The following is a 17,460-nucleotide window of genomic DNA, read 5'->3' on the forward strand; positions in this document are numbered from 1 at the left end:
GAGGAAAAAGATGCTCTTGTTAAATGAGACAAGTTCTCATCAGCTGTTGTACGATTTATTTGAAGTACAAGAGCTGAGACTGACTGCAATTTTGCAGCAGATTATGTGCTGTATGTGCACATACATTTACAGAGGTCACACAAGTATAAAATCAGTTGGTTTCTTTCTGTGAATTAGGCTTTATTGATTTGTTCCTAAGGATCTTAATATTTACTTGGAGGGATTCGCTACACTTGACTGTAGCTCAACTCAGACACATTTTACCCAACTGATTTACACACGGCAGGAGCCCCCTCTAATCTTAACTCCACTCCACTCAACAAAAGAAATAAAATTGCATGTTGCTAGGAGTATTGAGAGTCAGGACTAGAAAATATTTGTTTTCTGTTTCTATGGTTGCAACAGCCCTTAAGAAAGATATAAATTTCCCTGCAACAACTAACTGCATAATCATATAAGGTAGATCTAGTTCCAGATTCCTGAGACAGAATCCTCCACCTCTTCACAAACCCAGAGCAGCCATATAAATCATTTCTCTTCCCAACAGAATTCAGTGAGCAGCACAACTGGTTTGAAAAAACACAGCAAATTTTCAGCCTGTATGTACAGAAACAATGTCAACAAGTGGAACATTCTAGTCAAATTTTGTAAAATACACATTTGGGATCAACAAAACACCAAACATTCAGACCCTAGATTACAAAAATCTGTTGCCGTCTAGTTGTCAACTCCCAGTTTAGACAGTCCTTGTCGGAAGTCATGTAGTTCATCTATCTTCCCATCTAGTATGTCTAAAAAATTCTTTAATTCAGTTTTAAGGCTGTTCTGTCTCTGTTTGCTCTCTTCAACATCTGTCCTTAGTGTTCTGACTTTCTCCTCCAGGTCTCTGTTCTTTTTCTCAGCAACCTTAAAAAAAAAGAATAAAAAAGAAAAAATAACATGAATCTCAGAGAAGATGGATGATGTTACAATGTTACGCAGACTTTAAATGTTTTGCTTTGACTTCCTTTTAGTCTGCCTAAGACAGACACCTCTGGAAGCAATTTTGACATGATAGGGCTATTATTTAAAATCTGACTAATGCAGGGAAGGATACAGATTAAGTGGAAAAGATGCTTTGCATTAGATTTTGTCATTTGGTTGATATCTTTAAATTCAGCTGGATTTAAATTGTGCACTGTACATACACTGCGACAGTTGCAAAATTAGTCTCTGTGCCACAAAATTATCTATGGTGGTTTAGCTTTGAAAAATAAGCTTTTACAAAACATTGCCTGAGAAATAATGTCGCCTTATTAGGTTCTGCTGGATTTCTTTTAAACTCCTTCGCTGAATATTTAAGCATATAGTCAGTGAATATTTTGGATGAATACTAAAGCATATAGTCAGTGAAAACAACTTAATGCTCTTCCACACTGCAGTTTGCTCTACTAATGTATTCTTTCTTTTAGAAACCCATGTTCATAGAACCATAGAATATCAGGGATGGAAGGGACCTCGGGAGGTCATCTAGTCCAACCCCCTGCTCAAAGCAGGACCAACCGCCAACTAAATCATCCCAGCCAGGGCTTTGTCAAGCCTGACCTTAAAAACCTCTAAGGAAGGAGATTCCACCACCTCACTAGGTAACCCATTCCAGTGCTTCACCACGCCTCCTAGTGAAAAAGTTTTTCCTAATATCCAACCTAAACCTCCCCCACTGCAACTTGAGACCATTACTCCTTGTTCTGTCATCTGGTACCACTGCGAACAGTCTAGATCCATCGTCTTTGGAACCCCCTTTCAGGTAGTTGAAAGCAGCTATCAAACCTCCCCCCCCTTCTCTTCTGCAGACTAAATAATCCCAGTTCCCTCAGCCTCTCCTCATAAGTCATGTGCTCCAGCCCCCCTAATCATTTTTGTTGCCCTCCGCTGGACTCTTTCCAATTTTTCCACATTCTTCTTGTAGTGTGGGGCCCCAAATTGGACACAATACTCCAGATAAGGCCTCACCAATGTCGAATAGAGGGGAATGATCACGTCCCTCGATCTGCTGGCAATGCCCCTACTTATACAGCCCAAAATGCCATTAGCCTTCTTGGCAACAAGGGCACACTATTGACTCACATCCAGCTTCATAACCTCTAGGTCCTCTTCTGCAGAACTGATGCCTAGCCATTCAGTCCATAGTCTGTAGCAGTGCAAGAGATTCTTCCGTCCTCAGTGCAGGACTCTGCACTTGTCCTTGTTGAACTTCATCAGATTTCTTTTCGCCCAATCCTCTGATTTGTCTAGGTCCCACTGTATCCCATCCCTACCCTCCAGCGTATCTACAACTCCTCCCAGTGTAGTGTCATCTGCAAACTTGCTGAGGGTGCAGTCCATGCCATCCTCCAGATCATTAGTGAAGATATTGAACAAAATAGGCCCTGGGACCGACCCTTGGGGCACTCTGCTCGATACCGGCTGCCAACTAGACATGGAGCCATTGATCACTACCCGTTGAGCCCGACGACCTAGCCAGCTTTCTATCCACCTTATAGTCCATTCATCCAGCCCATATTTCTTTAACTTGCCAGCAAGAATACTGTGGGAGACCGTATCAAAAGCTTTGCTAAAGTCAAGGAATAACACGTCCACTGCTTTCCCCTCAGCCACAGAGCCAGTTATCTCGTCATAGAAGGCAATTAGGTTAGTAGGCATGACTTGCCCTTGGTGAATCCATGCTGATTGTTCCTGATCACTTTCCTCTCCTCGAAGTGCGTCAGAATTGATTCCTTGAGGACCTGCTCCATGATTTTTCCAGGGACTGAGGTGAGGCTGACTGGCCTGTAGTTCCCCAGATCCTCCTCCTTCCCTTTTTTAAAGATGGGCACTACATTAGCCTTTTTCCAGTCATCCGGGACCTCCCCCGATTGCCATGCAATCACATCCGCCAACTCCTTTAGCACCCTCGGATGCAGCGCATCCGGCCCCATGGACTTGTGCTCGTCCAGCTTTTCTAAATAGTCCTGAACCACTTCTTTCTCCACAGAGGGCTGGTCACCTCCTCCCCACGCTGTGCTGCCCAGTGCAGTAGTCTAGGAGCTGACCTTGTTCGTGAAGACAGAGGCAAAAAAAGCATTGAGTACATTAGCTTTTTCCACATCCTCTGTCACTAGGTTGCCTCCCTCATTCAGTAAGGGGCCCACACTTTCCTTGACCTTCTTCTTGTTGCTAACATACCTGAAGAAACCCTTCTTGTTACTCTTAACATCTCTTGCTAGCTGCAACTCCAAGTGTGATTTGGCCTTCCTGATTTCACTCCTGCATGCCTGAGCAATGTTTTTATACTCCTCCCTGGTCATTTGTCCAATCTTCCGCTTCTTGTAAGCTTCTTTTTTGTGTTTAAGATCAGCAAGGATTTCACTGTTAAGCCAAGCTGGTCGCCTGCCATATTTACTATTCTGTCTACACATCGGGATGGTTTGTTCCTGCAACCACAATAAGGATTCTTTAAAATACAGCCAGTTCTCCTGGACTCCTTTCCCACTTACATTATTCTCCTAGGGGATCTTACCCATCAGTTCCCTGAGGGAGTCAAAGTCTGCTTTTCTGAAGTCCAGGGTCCGTATTCTGCTGCTCTCCTTTCTTCCTTGTGTCAAGATCCTGAACTCGACCACCTCATGGTCACTGCCTCCCAGATTCCCATTCACTTTTGCTTCCCCTACTTTTGCTTCCCTGTTTGTGAGCAGCAGGTCAAGAAGAGCTCTGCCCCTGTTTGGTTCCTTCAGCACTTGCACCAGGAAATTGTCCCCTACACTTTCCAAAAACTTCCTGGATTGTCTGTGCACCGCTGTATTGCTCACCCAGCAGATATCAGGGTGACTGAGGTTTCCCATGAGAACCAGGACCTGTGATCTAGTAACTTCTGTTAGTTGCTGGAAGAAAGCCTCGTTCTCTTATTTCATTAGCTTTCCTTCTGCTTTTCCTCATTTCAGGACAATGTAAATATCTAAACTTAAGTCTTCTTAAAACTTTAAATAATGAGCTTTACCATGTAGAAATGGCCTATGTTAATATCTTATTCCCACAGCACACATTTCCCTCCCACCTCTTCAATAGTCTTTCAACTATTTTCACCTAGATGACCTTGTTTCATTTATTCTTTTTTCATGTGTTATGTTTATTGTGGTTTAAGCTTGTGAAAGTGCCAGACTGACAGTCCCAGAGTCCAAAGACCTTTATTTATACTAGGGTGATCAGACAGCAAGTGTGAAAAATTGGGATGGGGGAGGGGGGTAATAGCCTATATAAGAAAAAGACCCAAAAATCGGGACTGACCCTATAAAATCAGGACATCTGGTCACCCTAATTTATACCCAGAAGAGATATAGCACAAGCAGGGCACAGCTCCCAACCAACACCTTACCAAGGTGCCTCAACGATAAGTAATCATTTCCAAGTGAGAGGGTGGTTCAGTTTCCATGCCCTTGCAGTTCTTGATTTTGCTGCTCAGGTTGCTAATTATGATGGTGACTTGGCTTCAAATGAAAGCACTCACTTATATAGCACAGGCAAAAACAACCATCAACTTGCAATGCCTTCTTGGTCACTACCAGCCTATACCAAACCCATAGCAGTTACCTAGATGCTTCCTATCTCAAACCCTGGAACTATAAAGTGCTTCTGGTTCTTACTTTTTCTGGTATATTTACCCCTTAGCCATTGTTCCCTTTGTTGTGAGCTCTGCTAAGTTTGCCTCCATCACAACTTAACTGACACCAAGAGGGATGAGTATCCTTCCATAAAAGTAAAACCTATTTAAGAAAGGCCAAAACACAAAAGTCTCAGCTGAAGTACTAGTTCAGTGCATAAGCCATTTCTCCATTATAATATTCACGACTACAACAGATTTGATTTTGTTGACATTCCTCTGCATTCTGTACAGGGCTGAGCACTGAGGGTGACTGGTGAATCAAAAATTAGTATCACTGAACTAACTACAAAGTGAGATTTCACTATTAAAAATATTTCTACACGCTTTGTTCAAACAATAACAAAACTGATCTCCTCTTTCACTCTTTGCTTATCCATATTTACAGGGTGTCAAATGTTGAAAAATAATTCACTGCTGAAAACATGGCCACAGGCTTTTTAGTTTTACTGTCCCAATTATTCATAAAATCTGGACATAGTATGTTTAACCAAGGAACCATACCACTGTCTCTGAGCTCTGCAAAGAAGCTGGAGGCGCTGAAGAATATGGAGAGATGGGAAGAGGGAGAAACTCTTTAGCCAAATCAGTTCTAAACAGAGTCTTTTACTCACCCCTCCCATTAGATCAGGGGTCTCTAACTCCCGGCCCACGGGCCATCTGCGGCCCGAGAACCTCCCCAATGTGGCCCATCAGGCTCCAGCAGTTTTGGGGCTGGGTCTCTCCCTTGCCCCCACCTGCAGCCCCCGGGCGCCCCCCCCCCCACCCCGCACATCCCCCGGGCGATTTACAATGGCCTGGGGCCCTGCTCACCACTGGCAGCACAGGGGAGCTGAGCGGCATCTGCCTGCTCATCTCCCTGCGGCCCCGGGGCAGGGCTGTGCCTCCCCACATTGCCCCCGCCCCGAGCGCCGCTGCGGCCAATGGGAAGCTGTGGGGCCGGTGCATGGGGGCAGCAGCACGTGGAGGCCCCCCGGCCTGCCCCACCTCACCTTGGAGCCCCAGGTATGTGCCGCATCCCTGACCCCCTCCCAGAGCCTGCACCCCACCCCCTCCCGCCCCCAAACTCCCTCCCCAAGCCTGCACCCCCTCTCCACATACCCCCCAGCCCCCAAACTCTCTCCCAGAGCCTGCACCTCTCCCCCCTCCTCCTGCACCCCTACCCCGGCCCCAGCCCAGAGCCTGCACCCAGCACCCAAACTCCATCCCAGAGCCTGCACCCCAATCCCCTAGCCCAGACCTCCTCCCCCACCCAAACTCCATCCCAGAGCCTTAGGCAGGTGGGGGTGGAGTTTTGGGGGCGGGTTCTGGGTGGCATGAGTGACATTATTGGCCCACTGGGAGGATTTGAGGACTGGCACTGAGATAAATTGAGTTTGAGACCCCTGCTTTAGATCCTCACATCTAGGCCATGTCAAGATCTTGTCACCTCTTCCTGTAGAATACCTCTAAGATCTGACTTCTCTTCTCCCTCAAAACAGCTACATTTTTCATCCACTTCTGATCTACTGCAACCTCCTCTCCAGCTTTGACATGTCCCTTCTCACCTCACTTATATCCATTCAAAACTGTTGCAAAAATCATTTCCCCGGATTTTCGCTTCGTCCACATTACCCCTCTCTTTGCATCCCCGCCCCGCAGGCTCTCCCATCCCTGCTGCATAAACACAAATTACTAGTCTTTGCTTTTAAAGGTCCTACACAGCTGATCCCTGCCCTATCTCTTACATGCTACTGAGATATCGCATCTGCTCCACCAGTGATGCCAGTCTTCATCACCCATTTGTTTAAGTTTTGAACACACATGCATAGAGAGAGCTCCCCAGAAACACTCACAAAGATCACTTCATCCTACTTCAAATCCCTCCTTAAAACCTTCCCTGGCCATTTCCTTTGCCAAAATGCTAATGGTTAGACAGCTGATGTCCTGTTACCTCTGTTTATCAGACTGATCAGTATTGTCTCACTGTTTTCTTGGGTTTGCCCCATCTGTTTGTTGCATCCTTGATTTAGTCCTATGTGGAACACATGATTTGGTTCAAGAGATAACGATAGCTAAATCGCTTGGTAATGGTCACCATAATATAATTAAATTTAACATCCTTGTACAGGGGTGCAGGAAGTAGGGGTTCTGGGGGTACAGTAGCTTGAAGTGGTTTCCATCATATACAAGGTTTACAGTTTTGTTCAATGGCTTTCAGCATCCCCACTATAAAAACTGCTCCGATGCCACTGTCCTTGTAGGGCAGAAAAATACCCCAAAAATCCCACTACAGTAACATTTAACTTAAAAAAGGGAACTACACAAAAATTAGGATGCTTGTTAGACGTAAATTAAAGGAAGCTGTCACATGGTTTAAATGCCTGCAAGCAGCATAGGTGCTATTTAAAAACACTATATTAGAGACTCTGACTCAATGCATACCCCAAATCAAAAAAGACAATAAGAGGACCAAAAGAATGCCACCATGACTCAAAGCAGAATAATGGAGGCTATCAGAGGCAAAAAGGCATCCTTTAAAATTTGGAAGTCAAATCCTATTGAGGGCAATAGGAAGGTGCTCAAACTGGCAGGTGAAGTGTAAGAGTACAAAAAGGCAGGCCAAGAAAGCATTTGAGAAGCAATTTGCAAAAGATGCAAAAACTAACCGTAAGAATTTTTTAAGTACATCAGAAGCAGGAAGCCTCATGAACAGTCACTGGGGCCTCTAGACAACCAAGGTGTTAATGGAGAACTCAAGGAAAACAAAGCCACTGCAGAGAAGCTAAATGAATTCTTTGCATCAATCTTTGCTGCAGAGGATGTAGTGGAGATACCCACATCAGAGCTATCCTTCTTGGCAATAGATCTGAAGAACTGCCCCACACTGATGTGTCAGTAGAAGAAGTTTTAAAACAAACTGATAAATTAAACAGTAATAAGTCACCAGGACCAGATGGTATTCACCCAAGAGTTCTGAAGGAACTCAAATATGAAATTGCAGAACTACTAACTGTAGTACATAACTTATCACTGAAAAAAGCCTCTATACCAGATGACTGGAAGGTAGATAATGTAACACCAATTTTTAAAAAGTGCTCCAGAGGCAATCCTGCCAATTACAGGCCAGGGAGTCTAACTTCAGTTCCAGGCAAATTGGTTGAAACTTCAGCAAAGAACAGAATTATTACACACACAAATAAACATGATTTGTTAGGGAAGAGTCAACACAGCTTTTGTAAAGGGAAGATATGCCTCACCAACGCAATAGATTTCTTTGAGGGAATTAACAAGCATGTGGACAAAGGGGATCCAGTGGATGTAGTGTACTTGAATTTTCAGAAAGCCTTTGACAAGGTCCTTCACCAAAAGCTCTTAAAGGAAACTAACCAGTCATGGGATAAGAGGGGAGGTTCTTTCATGGATCAGTAACTGGTTAAAAGCTAGGAAACAAAGGGTAGGAATAATGGTCAGTTTTCACAATGGAGAGAAGCAAACAATGGGGTCCCTCAAGGATCTGTACTGGGATCTGTGCTGGTCAACATAATCATTAATGATCTGGAAAAGGGAATAAACAGTTATGTGGCAAAGTTCGCAGACGACACAAAATTATTCAAGATAGTTAAGTCATGGGTGGCGGGTGAGCCGCTGGCCCTGCCCCTTCCACCCGAGGCCCCATCTGCCCGCATGCTGGAGCCCCCCAAAACCCGCCCCCCCATAACAGGAGGAGTCCTGAGGCCCCCCGCCCCGCAACCAGAAGAGCCGCGGATAGCCCGCCCCAGCCACCACCCAAGGCCGGCCCCCCTAGTCCCAGCGCTGGGCCAGGCCGCTCGCAGCGCCAGGCCAAGCTGCCTCCCACCCGAGTGCCAGGCAGAGGCGGCAACACCTCCCCCTGTCCAAGCTGGCGGCCCCAGTGCCCGCTGCTTGCTCGCAGCATCCCTCCTCACTCCCCCGCTCCTGAGGAGAAGGAACACGGCGAGCAGCAGGGACCTGGAGTGCATGTAGGTAGGTGGCGCAGCGGGGGGGTGGCCTCGGGGAAAGGGCAGGGTCACCGCGGTCCAGGTGTCCCTCGGGGGGTGATTGTGCCAGGGAAGGCAAAGCCTTCCTGGGTCTATTATACCCACCGCCCAAGAGTTAAGTCCAAAGCAGACTGTGAAGAGCTACAGGAGGATTTCACAAAACTGGGTGAGTGGGCAACAAAATGGTAGATGAAAATCAACATTGATAAGTGAAAAGTAATGCACATTATTTTTTCCAATCTCAACTACACATAAATAAAGATGGAGTCTAAATTAGCTGTTACCACTTAAGAAAGATCTTGGAGTCACTGTAGATTGTTCTCTGAAAATTTCCGCTCAATGAGCAGCAATGGTCAAAAAAGGCTAGGATCTATTAGGAAATGGAAAGAAAAGATGACAGAAAATATCATAATGCCACTTCATAAATCCATGGTGAGCCCACAGCTTGAATACTGTGTCCAGTTCTGTTTGCCCCATCTCAAAAAGGATATAGTATAACTGGAAAAGTTTCAGAGAAGGGCAACAAAGATGATGAAGGGTATGGAGTGGCTTCCATATAAGGAAAGACTAAAAAGATTAGGACTGTTCAGCTTAGAAAAGAGATGACTAGGAGGCGATATTATAGGAGGTCTATAAAATGAATGACGGGGGAAAAACTGAATAGAGAAGTGGTATTCACTCCTTTCCACAATGCAAAAACCAGCATCACCTGATAAAATTAACAGGCAGCAGATTTAATATAAACAAGGAGGAAGTAGTTTTTCCACACAATGCACAATTAACCTGTGGAAATCATTGCCATGGGATGTTGTGATGGCCAAAAGTATAACTAGATTCAAAAAAGAAATAAGTAAGTTCATGGAGGAGAAGTCCATCAATGGCCAGTAGCAAAGATGGTCAGGGATGCAACCCCATGCTTGGGCAACCCTAAACCTCTGACTTCCAGAAGCAGGGAGGGGATGATGGGGAAGACAACTGTCCTGCTCTATAAACTCTCCCTGAAACTTTGGTACTTGCCAGGGCTGGAGACAGAATACTGGCCTAGATGGACCATTGGTCTGACCCAGTATGGCAACTCTTATACAGCTGTTGTTTGAATTCAGACTTTTATTGTACAGGGTAGGGACTGTCTCTTTGTTCTGTGTTAGTACGGTACATACCACACTGAGGCCCGATCCATGATGGGGACCCCCCAGGTCCAAATTCTTGAATGCATCATTTTGATATATACAGTCAGAGTTCAAAAGCTTTAAAACCAACCAGATTCAAATACTTTGGTGATGGGGGGCTATATAAATATCTACATAAAAATACAGACAATGTATTGTGTTGAAAAAGACTACCCACCATATAAATACCTTTTGTATGAACTTCTCCCCAATGTTACGTAACTAGTTGTTTGTTTTTTTTAAACAAATAACTTTTCTTCTTTTATCTTTCTTTTATAATAATTAGCTTTAGCTGCCATCATGATGTTAGTATAACTGACTTGATGACTCAAAATGGCCATTTGGAAGGAGATTGGTGAATGCTTGCCAGCTCTTGTATGTGAAGCAGTCACTTCTAGTAGCACTGCACATGAGGCAATGCAAGGCAGGAGCAGCATAAATGCCGGATATAGAATATCCTGGAGTCTGCCAGGTGACAGTTGCAACATGATCCCAGAGTAGCAACTTCTTCAGATAACCAGGCAGAGCCAGAAGCTATCTAGAATTACTTCTAATTCTGGGGCAGCCACAGTACATTTTGCATGTAATCAGCATTCACTTTTCTGAATTGGGGTCTCTTTATCAGTTAAACTACAAACAGGTAAAAATATATAAACATGAGAAATATGAAACAAATGTCCTTTCCACTGTGTTTAGATCAATTTATTTGCTGAACTGTACCTGTAATTTCTGAGATACAGATTCACATTCTGTCATTAGCTGGGGTATAATTTCACCCTGCTTTCGAAGATCCTCCAATTCCTATAAAAACAAACAAACAAAACAAAACAAAAATGGGAAAATTATAACAAACTTCAGTTTAAAAAAAAAAAAAGTAATTTGAAGCTGTGAAATTACTTTGCACAAGTATATTGTATGCCACACAACACTGGGATTTAAAATAACTGAAAATAATGTTTTCGCTTTATAAATGGCAGTTGTTAATTTGATAAATTAAATATGATAATATTCATTTTTGCACCACATTTAATCATTTCTTGACTACAGTTTCTACACCTGAGCATAATCTAATCTCCAGCTAGTTATATTTATGAATTCTCACTACACATAGACACATATTCAATGAGATAGAGAGAACTCTAAAACGCAATAATGCTAAAAGAGACCTAGCAGACAGCAAATTAGATATGAGTTTGCAATGATATATGGCAGTAAAAAAGGTCACTGGAATTTTGAGCTGTATATGTAAAAACATCACAGAGCACAGAGATAACAGGCCTGAGCATATACATCTAGAGCTCTGAGCAACACCACCTGGGATACTGTCTTCAACTCTGAGCGCCACATTACTAGAATAATATGGACAAACAGAAGGGAGTTAGAAATGAGCAACAAGACAAGTAGGTGGCTGGAGAGATGGATTTAAGAGGAAAGTTATAAAGAGTTTGTTGCTCTGCTAACAGCAAAGGCAGTGGTGATGTGGGGAACATATTTGAAGAATGTAAATACCAAGGGCCAAATCATCCCCCCTCCCTCATTTAAAGCTGAAGAAACGGACTTTCTAGGTGAAAACACCCACAAGGATCTGCTCCTGGAGATTTCCCCTAGAGTCCAGGAGGAGGGAGGCTGCAATCTGTGGAGCAGGCTACAGGATCCACCTCCAAACATGTATTTTATTTCCTCAGATATTCTAAAAAGATAAATAAATAAAGATAAAATGTGTCCAGCCTCGGCAGTCCTGAGTCTAGTCTATAGCCAAGCCATATCACACATCACAAGTAGAGAGGTGGGATATGTGACATCTTCTCTTCCAGGTACTGGTGATCTCACAGCAGAATAAGAGTACATAGGAATACGTACCCCATGCTCTACCATAAAATTGTGCAACAAAAAACATTTCCTCAATATCTCCAGATTCTGTTCCTCCAGGTACAATACCATTTCTCACATTTCAGTTCCCACCCAACTTTTAAAAGAATCTGGTCTATTCCAGAATGGTTTTTTATTTGCTTCCAAACTTTTTGCCAAAAATACCACCCCACCCAGAAACTGAGCTTTCTTGATGAGTGATTCTATTATCCAGGACATCTCCAATATTTTGTGTGTAATCTTCTCCAACTTTGTGACCATTACTTTACAGCATTAATGTAAAGGGTCAAATTGCTTGTTAGCATGGACTGTTTCTGTCCACCACGTTGAAATCAATTAAAAGCCGCTTCTAATGCAAAAAAGCTGTTAACTGTGACACAGAGGCTCTACTACTCTGTGTCAGCAAGTCTGGTCAGGCCTGACAATCACTGCACCTCCCACTGTGGGGTCATGATATTGATTTAAAAGGTGACATGTAATAGATCGTTTGAAATCTAACAGCACAACGATTATTAAAGTCACCGTGAAAGCTTTGTAACAACTCTGTAGATGAAATTATGTATACTCTCTGATATTATGTCCTGGAAACTGTAAACAAAGATGACAAAACAGGTTTTTTTTATATAAAGGACAATGAAAATATGGCAGCAGATTCCCTGTCAGGAAAGAGGACTCTGACCTGCTGCCTCTGGGCAGCGAGTGGCTAGCCCTGCTGCAGCTTTGTAAGGGGGGGGGAGGAGTGACCCTACAAGCATCCCAGGGCCAAAGGACAAGGATTTGTGTTGATATCAGGTGATGAGTTTCAGTTGGCCTGACCAATTCAGTGTTCCCCAACTATGGTTATAATCTGTATCTAAAACGTGTCAAGTAATGTGTCATTGGAAAACTAATAACTCACTGATCATTAATATACTTGTGTGATGGATGTATGCAGTGTGTATTAAGAGTTATGGATCTATGTTGGAATGATTATTAAAATATGTTTAAGCCAGGCATGTCAGGGGGAGTTGGTAAACAAGTCTGTCCTAGACAAAGGAATGTTTGCTTCTCTGACCAGCCCCATCACCAGACAAACATAATGAAGGTCCAATTTACATATTAGGTAAACAAAGCTATCAAGGTAACAAATAGGGGAGGAGACAGTATGGCATCTACACCCAGCCCGAGAGAAGCTTGGTCCAGGATTTATTTTTCAAAGAATACACTGCAGAGATTTACTGGTTTATAAAGACAAGGGATCTGAACCTCACATGATAACCAACTGAATCAACTGATAGTAAACAATATCACTGTACTATAAAAGTTTATCGAGTTATTTTATGAAAGCCTAACATTCTCTGGTGATTAATATCATTGTAAAATGTATGTATTAACACTATATAAGGAATTATGGATACTTATTGATATTAGGCTTTACAGTATATCCACACAAAGGGAGAAACAGGTTTTTCCCAGACAGGAGGGAACATAGCAGCTATTTACCTGTCTCCTATGTAAATTAAGCATGGTGGAATCAAAACAATGGAAGTCTTATACACATGCCGGGGAGTAGCAAGCCCCACAGCATGAGGTCATCCTGCCTCTTTAAATAAGATTGTTGAACTTTGGAAGTTATAAGCAAAGACAGAAGCCATCTTTAGCATCCATCACTAGGTGGACACAAGGGAACAGAACTCTTGCGAGCTGAGAAAGATGGGTCCTTCTACCAAAGAGGGGTTGAAGTCTCTGGGAGCTGAATTATAGAAACCTGCTTAGGCAAAAATCTTTCACCAAGGAAGACAAGGGAAGCCAGCATCTTGTACTTCTGTAAAAGGTCCTGACTGAAGGAAAGTCAGCCCTGGCTGAAAAGAAGCCCTGGTGACAGAAACAATATTGAACAAAGCCTGTACTTTGCTAGTTTAAGTTTTTAGAGTTTTAGGTGCATATTTTCACTTTTTTTTATTTGCTTGTGACCCTTTCCAAATTTATTCCTTTTACTTGGCATCAGTTAACCTATGTCTTGTTGTTAATAAATTCGCTTTATTTTTACCATAAATTAACTCAGTGCTGTGTTTGAAAGAAAGGTGAATTTACCTCAGTTAATTTAATAAGCTGTAATGTGCTTTTGTCTCTTTAAAGGAGAAATAAACATTATTTCTCTGAGCTGTCCAGGAGAGGGCTAGATACTTCAAGGCGCAGGACTAGGAGTGTGATGGGGTCACCTTGTTGGTTGTAAGCAAGGCTGGTGGAAGCCAGAGGGGGCTGCGGGGTGGTAGACAGGTTGGGGTCAGAGCTGCTAACCAGGGCTGTATAGCACACAGACACTTAGGGTATCACCTGCATACTTGTAGGTTGGCTGTGAGCATCTGAGGCTGGAAGCTACAGCAACAAAGCATTGTGAGGCATCCAAGGGTTACAGGGCAAGTAGTGACAAATCCTTACTGATCTGGATTACACCCCAGAACTCTGAGACAGTAACCTCCTGTGTTTATTTTGAGAAGAGAATCCCCATACATCTTTAAGCATTCTGATGCCTTGTATAGATCTGTGGCTTATATTTCTTTTTCCCAAAGCCTCTGCGCCTCTTTCCATCCTTTCATTTTTCTGTCCTCCCTTTACTGTTCCCCAAATGGACAGAATTTCAGAGGTGCGTCTTTCATGGCTGCATTTGTGAGCAGGCTCCACGCTGGTTTGCCTTGCAAAGCCCAAAGCAGCTTATTTACGGTGGTTTAGAGCTAATCAGAAATCCACTACTGTAAGAAACAGTCTGAAATCAGGCTGGGGGTGCAGTTCATTCTCAAAAATGAATGGAAGCTAGGTCTGTAATATTCATGAGTCAATCATTTTTCTGGTTGATTTGGTGTCTGGAGAATGTGAACCTCAAGGAAAATGCTAGCACAAAGTGGGGGTTATTACATATGCTATTAGAGCAGAAAGGTTGGGAAAAAAGCATGACATTTTCCTTTGAAACTTGTACCATCTTAAAACTCCTTAATAGCACTGCTCTTTAGGAGCACCAGCTGAGAAGTTATAATGGCACTAGGCAAGCTTCACTATACCTGATGTCTGCATTTGCTCTTGAGTCGGCACAGAACATTTGGTTTCTACTGTGGGGGAGGGGGAGAACCTCAAAGATTCCATTATTTCCCCCCCCCCCCCAGTCAGGGACTATAAGTTTCCAACATTATTCGCCTTAGCAAAATGAATACCCTCTAAGCTAAGATGAGAGATTTAGGAATTGTGAATGAATCTGTCAGTAACATCCTCTAATCTTAATCTCCATCTTGGACTTAATTCCTAAAATCAGAAGGTGTGGGTGGCAAAATAGTAAAATATAAGATTCCACTGAAAGAGAGCCTCACCTGTCTTAACAAAGATACTAAATTCTCTTGTAAGGGATGTCTTTTTACTGACAAGCACCTTAAAGTAAACAGCTCCCAATCTCCCATATGGTAAAGGGGGGACTGAGAGCAGTGATTCTGAGATTCTATTTTCAACTCACTTGCTGTGTGACTTTAGGCAAGGCAATGAACCTCTCCAGCTCATTTCACCCATCTGTAAAATGAGAATACTCCTACTTTCCTGTCTCAGCAGGTGTTATGCTGTTTAACCAATTAATGGTTTTAAGAGGCACTGAGATCCTCAGAAGTGTGAAGTAGCATTTTTGTTAACAACAATTGTCAAACTCAAATGCCAAATCAGATTAAAAATTCAGAACCTACAGTGTTGTAAACAAGCGATTAGGGGACATGACTGGAGATCTAAAGAGTCTTACAGCAGCTAGAAAGAGCAGTAACTTTAAACGCTGGGCTCCCTTTGCCTGTGGTGACACACTGTATATGTTGCTGTGTGTAGTGAAAAGCAGATGGGCCCACTCTGACTTTAAAGAATTTGTGCCATTTCTAAGTTTATTTTACTTACTAGTTCTTTGTCTTGAAGTTCTGATTCCAGTTCCTGGAGGCGCCTGTTCAGCTGTGCATTTCTTTCCTTCTCTTTATTTATTTCATTGCATTGTTCTTCTAGCTCTTCAATCTTTAAAAAAAGATCATAGCAAACTCCAATTCTCTGCAAATCTAGGGGCAGATCCTCAGCTGGTGTAAACCGTTCCAGCTCCACTGGAATCAATGGAGGTACGACAATTCACATCAGTTGAGGATCTCCCCCCCTAGAGTATACCAGTTAGTACAACAGATCAAAGTTACCATTGTTATATTTAAAATTACAAACAACAAAGTAACCCATTTACACACATACTAGGCAGCCTCACAGGATGCATTTATTGTATCTCACGTAGTGCCTTATGTAATTACATGGGACTGTGCAAAGCACTGGAATGTCATAATAAGTAATGAGGAGCAATGGATGGGATACATTCGCACTTCCATTTTTATGCAAGTATGAGCCAATAATCGATAGGGTTTTTTTTTTAAATATGGTATGAGGAAGTAAGCTCTCTGGAGTTCCCAACATCATCTCCTCAAGGCCTGTCTATTATTCCAGCAGGAATAAGAGGGCTGGATATAGCATTAAAACTTAGCCAGAAGGATTACTACAGTGTGACAGATGGTGCTTTGTTCTCTCAGACAGGGAATGAGCTTGCTGATTCTATATTTCTTCTAGCCACCTCTGGACTCAGATCTTGTGTGCTGCGCTGCTCCTAGGCCACCAGGCTCTCTCATTAATGTATTTTTCTCAGTGTTGGGTTACTCTGGGATTGTACTTGGCATCATTTTAAGGTAGACCAATGTGCAAAACTGGCTAACCCAATTAACACAGGAGAAAGAATTTCCCAGCACCCCATACTGGTGCAGCACCAATGCCTATTGAGAAACCTACTTGAGAGAAGAAACAAAGAAGAATCTCTCTCTCTCTGCAGGAAGATCAATGACATTGTATGCAGACAGTGGGGCTATATGAACCACAGAAAGCATCTGACTGTTGGGCTATAGGTACCTTAACCACTGCGTCAGAATAAGGAAGCTTTTTGTGAACCTGCTAATTTTTGACTACACTTAGAGAGAAGTGGCACATTTGCACCTGGTCATGTCAATGAAAGCAACTTTCCTATGTAACATTACACAAAAGCAAACATTGAGTAAATAATTTATGTTGCATGCTATGCTATTTAACTGTAATCTACTATTTTGATCAGCTATTTCTCCCTTATACATAAAAGAAACCTTCACTGCTAGCCTTAACAATGAACTATTAACTCTTTGCTCTAGGAACCAGATTTATCTAACAACCTAATATTACCTTGATGCTAACAATTAGTGCCAGGCAATCTTGACACCCAGCATGGGTTAAGTGGTAGTCTAAATACAGTGAAAGCTTGTTGTGAAGCACTGATTTACTCTATGGGAATTATCTCCACATTCTGACAGTGACGTCCCCAAACTGCACACAAACAGATATACAATTTCCATCTTGCAAAACAGAGTGAATTCCAATAGGCATTTTAGTGCCCTGACAGACAGGTAAGTCAGGTTACATCTGTCTATCAGTGGCACTCCCACAAGCTATAGCATTCTTCACTGGGAGCCAAATGGCATGCAAAAAGGAATGAAAGTCATACCTACCCCTGAAAACAATAGAACATCAAAAATCACTTGCAATCTGCGCTATACATTGAATGCCCCAGAGATCTGTATAAGTGAAAGGCAAAAACAGCAGCAACAACAGCCCCAGCTTTTTGGAAAGTAGCTTAAGATCAATAGGCTGAAATTATCACTACAAGCAGTATTCACGGAAACTGAATTCCACTGTATTC

At 42.9% G+C, this 17,460-nt stretch overlaps 1 protein-coding gene across 1 annotated transcript in view; it reads right to left on the minus strand.

The window, feature by feature from the left end:
• Positions 1 to 717: 717 nt before the first annotated feature.
• HOMER2 (homer scaffold protein 2) overlaps positions 718 to 17,460 on the minus strand; it is a 108,560-nt gene continuing 91,817 nt past the window's right edge. The window contains exons 7-9 of the mRNA XM_065412599.1: positions 15,612 to 15,722; positions 10,563 to 10,643; positions 718 to 906 (exon numbers count right to left, since the gene is read on the minus strand). Coding sequence (XP_065268671.1) covers positions 718 to 906; positions 10,563 to 10,643; positions 15,612 to 15,722 — 381 coding nt within the window. The remainder of the gene's footprint in view (positions 907 to 10,562; positions 10,644 to 15,611; positions 15,723 to 17,460) is intronic.

The sequence above is a fragment of the Emys orbicularis genome, chromosome 10 (genome assembly GCF_028017835.1).
Source record: "Emys orbicularis isolate rEmyOrb1 chromosome 10, rEmyOrb1.hap1, whole genome shotgun sequence".
In the NCBI taxonomy this organism is placed as follows: domain Eukaryota; kingdom Metazoa; phylum Chordata; order Testudines; family Emydidae; genus Emys; species Emys orbicularis.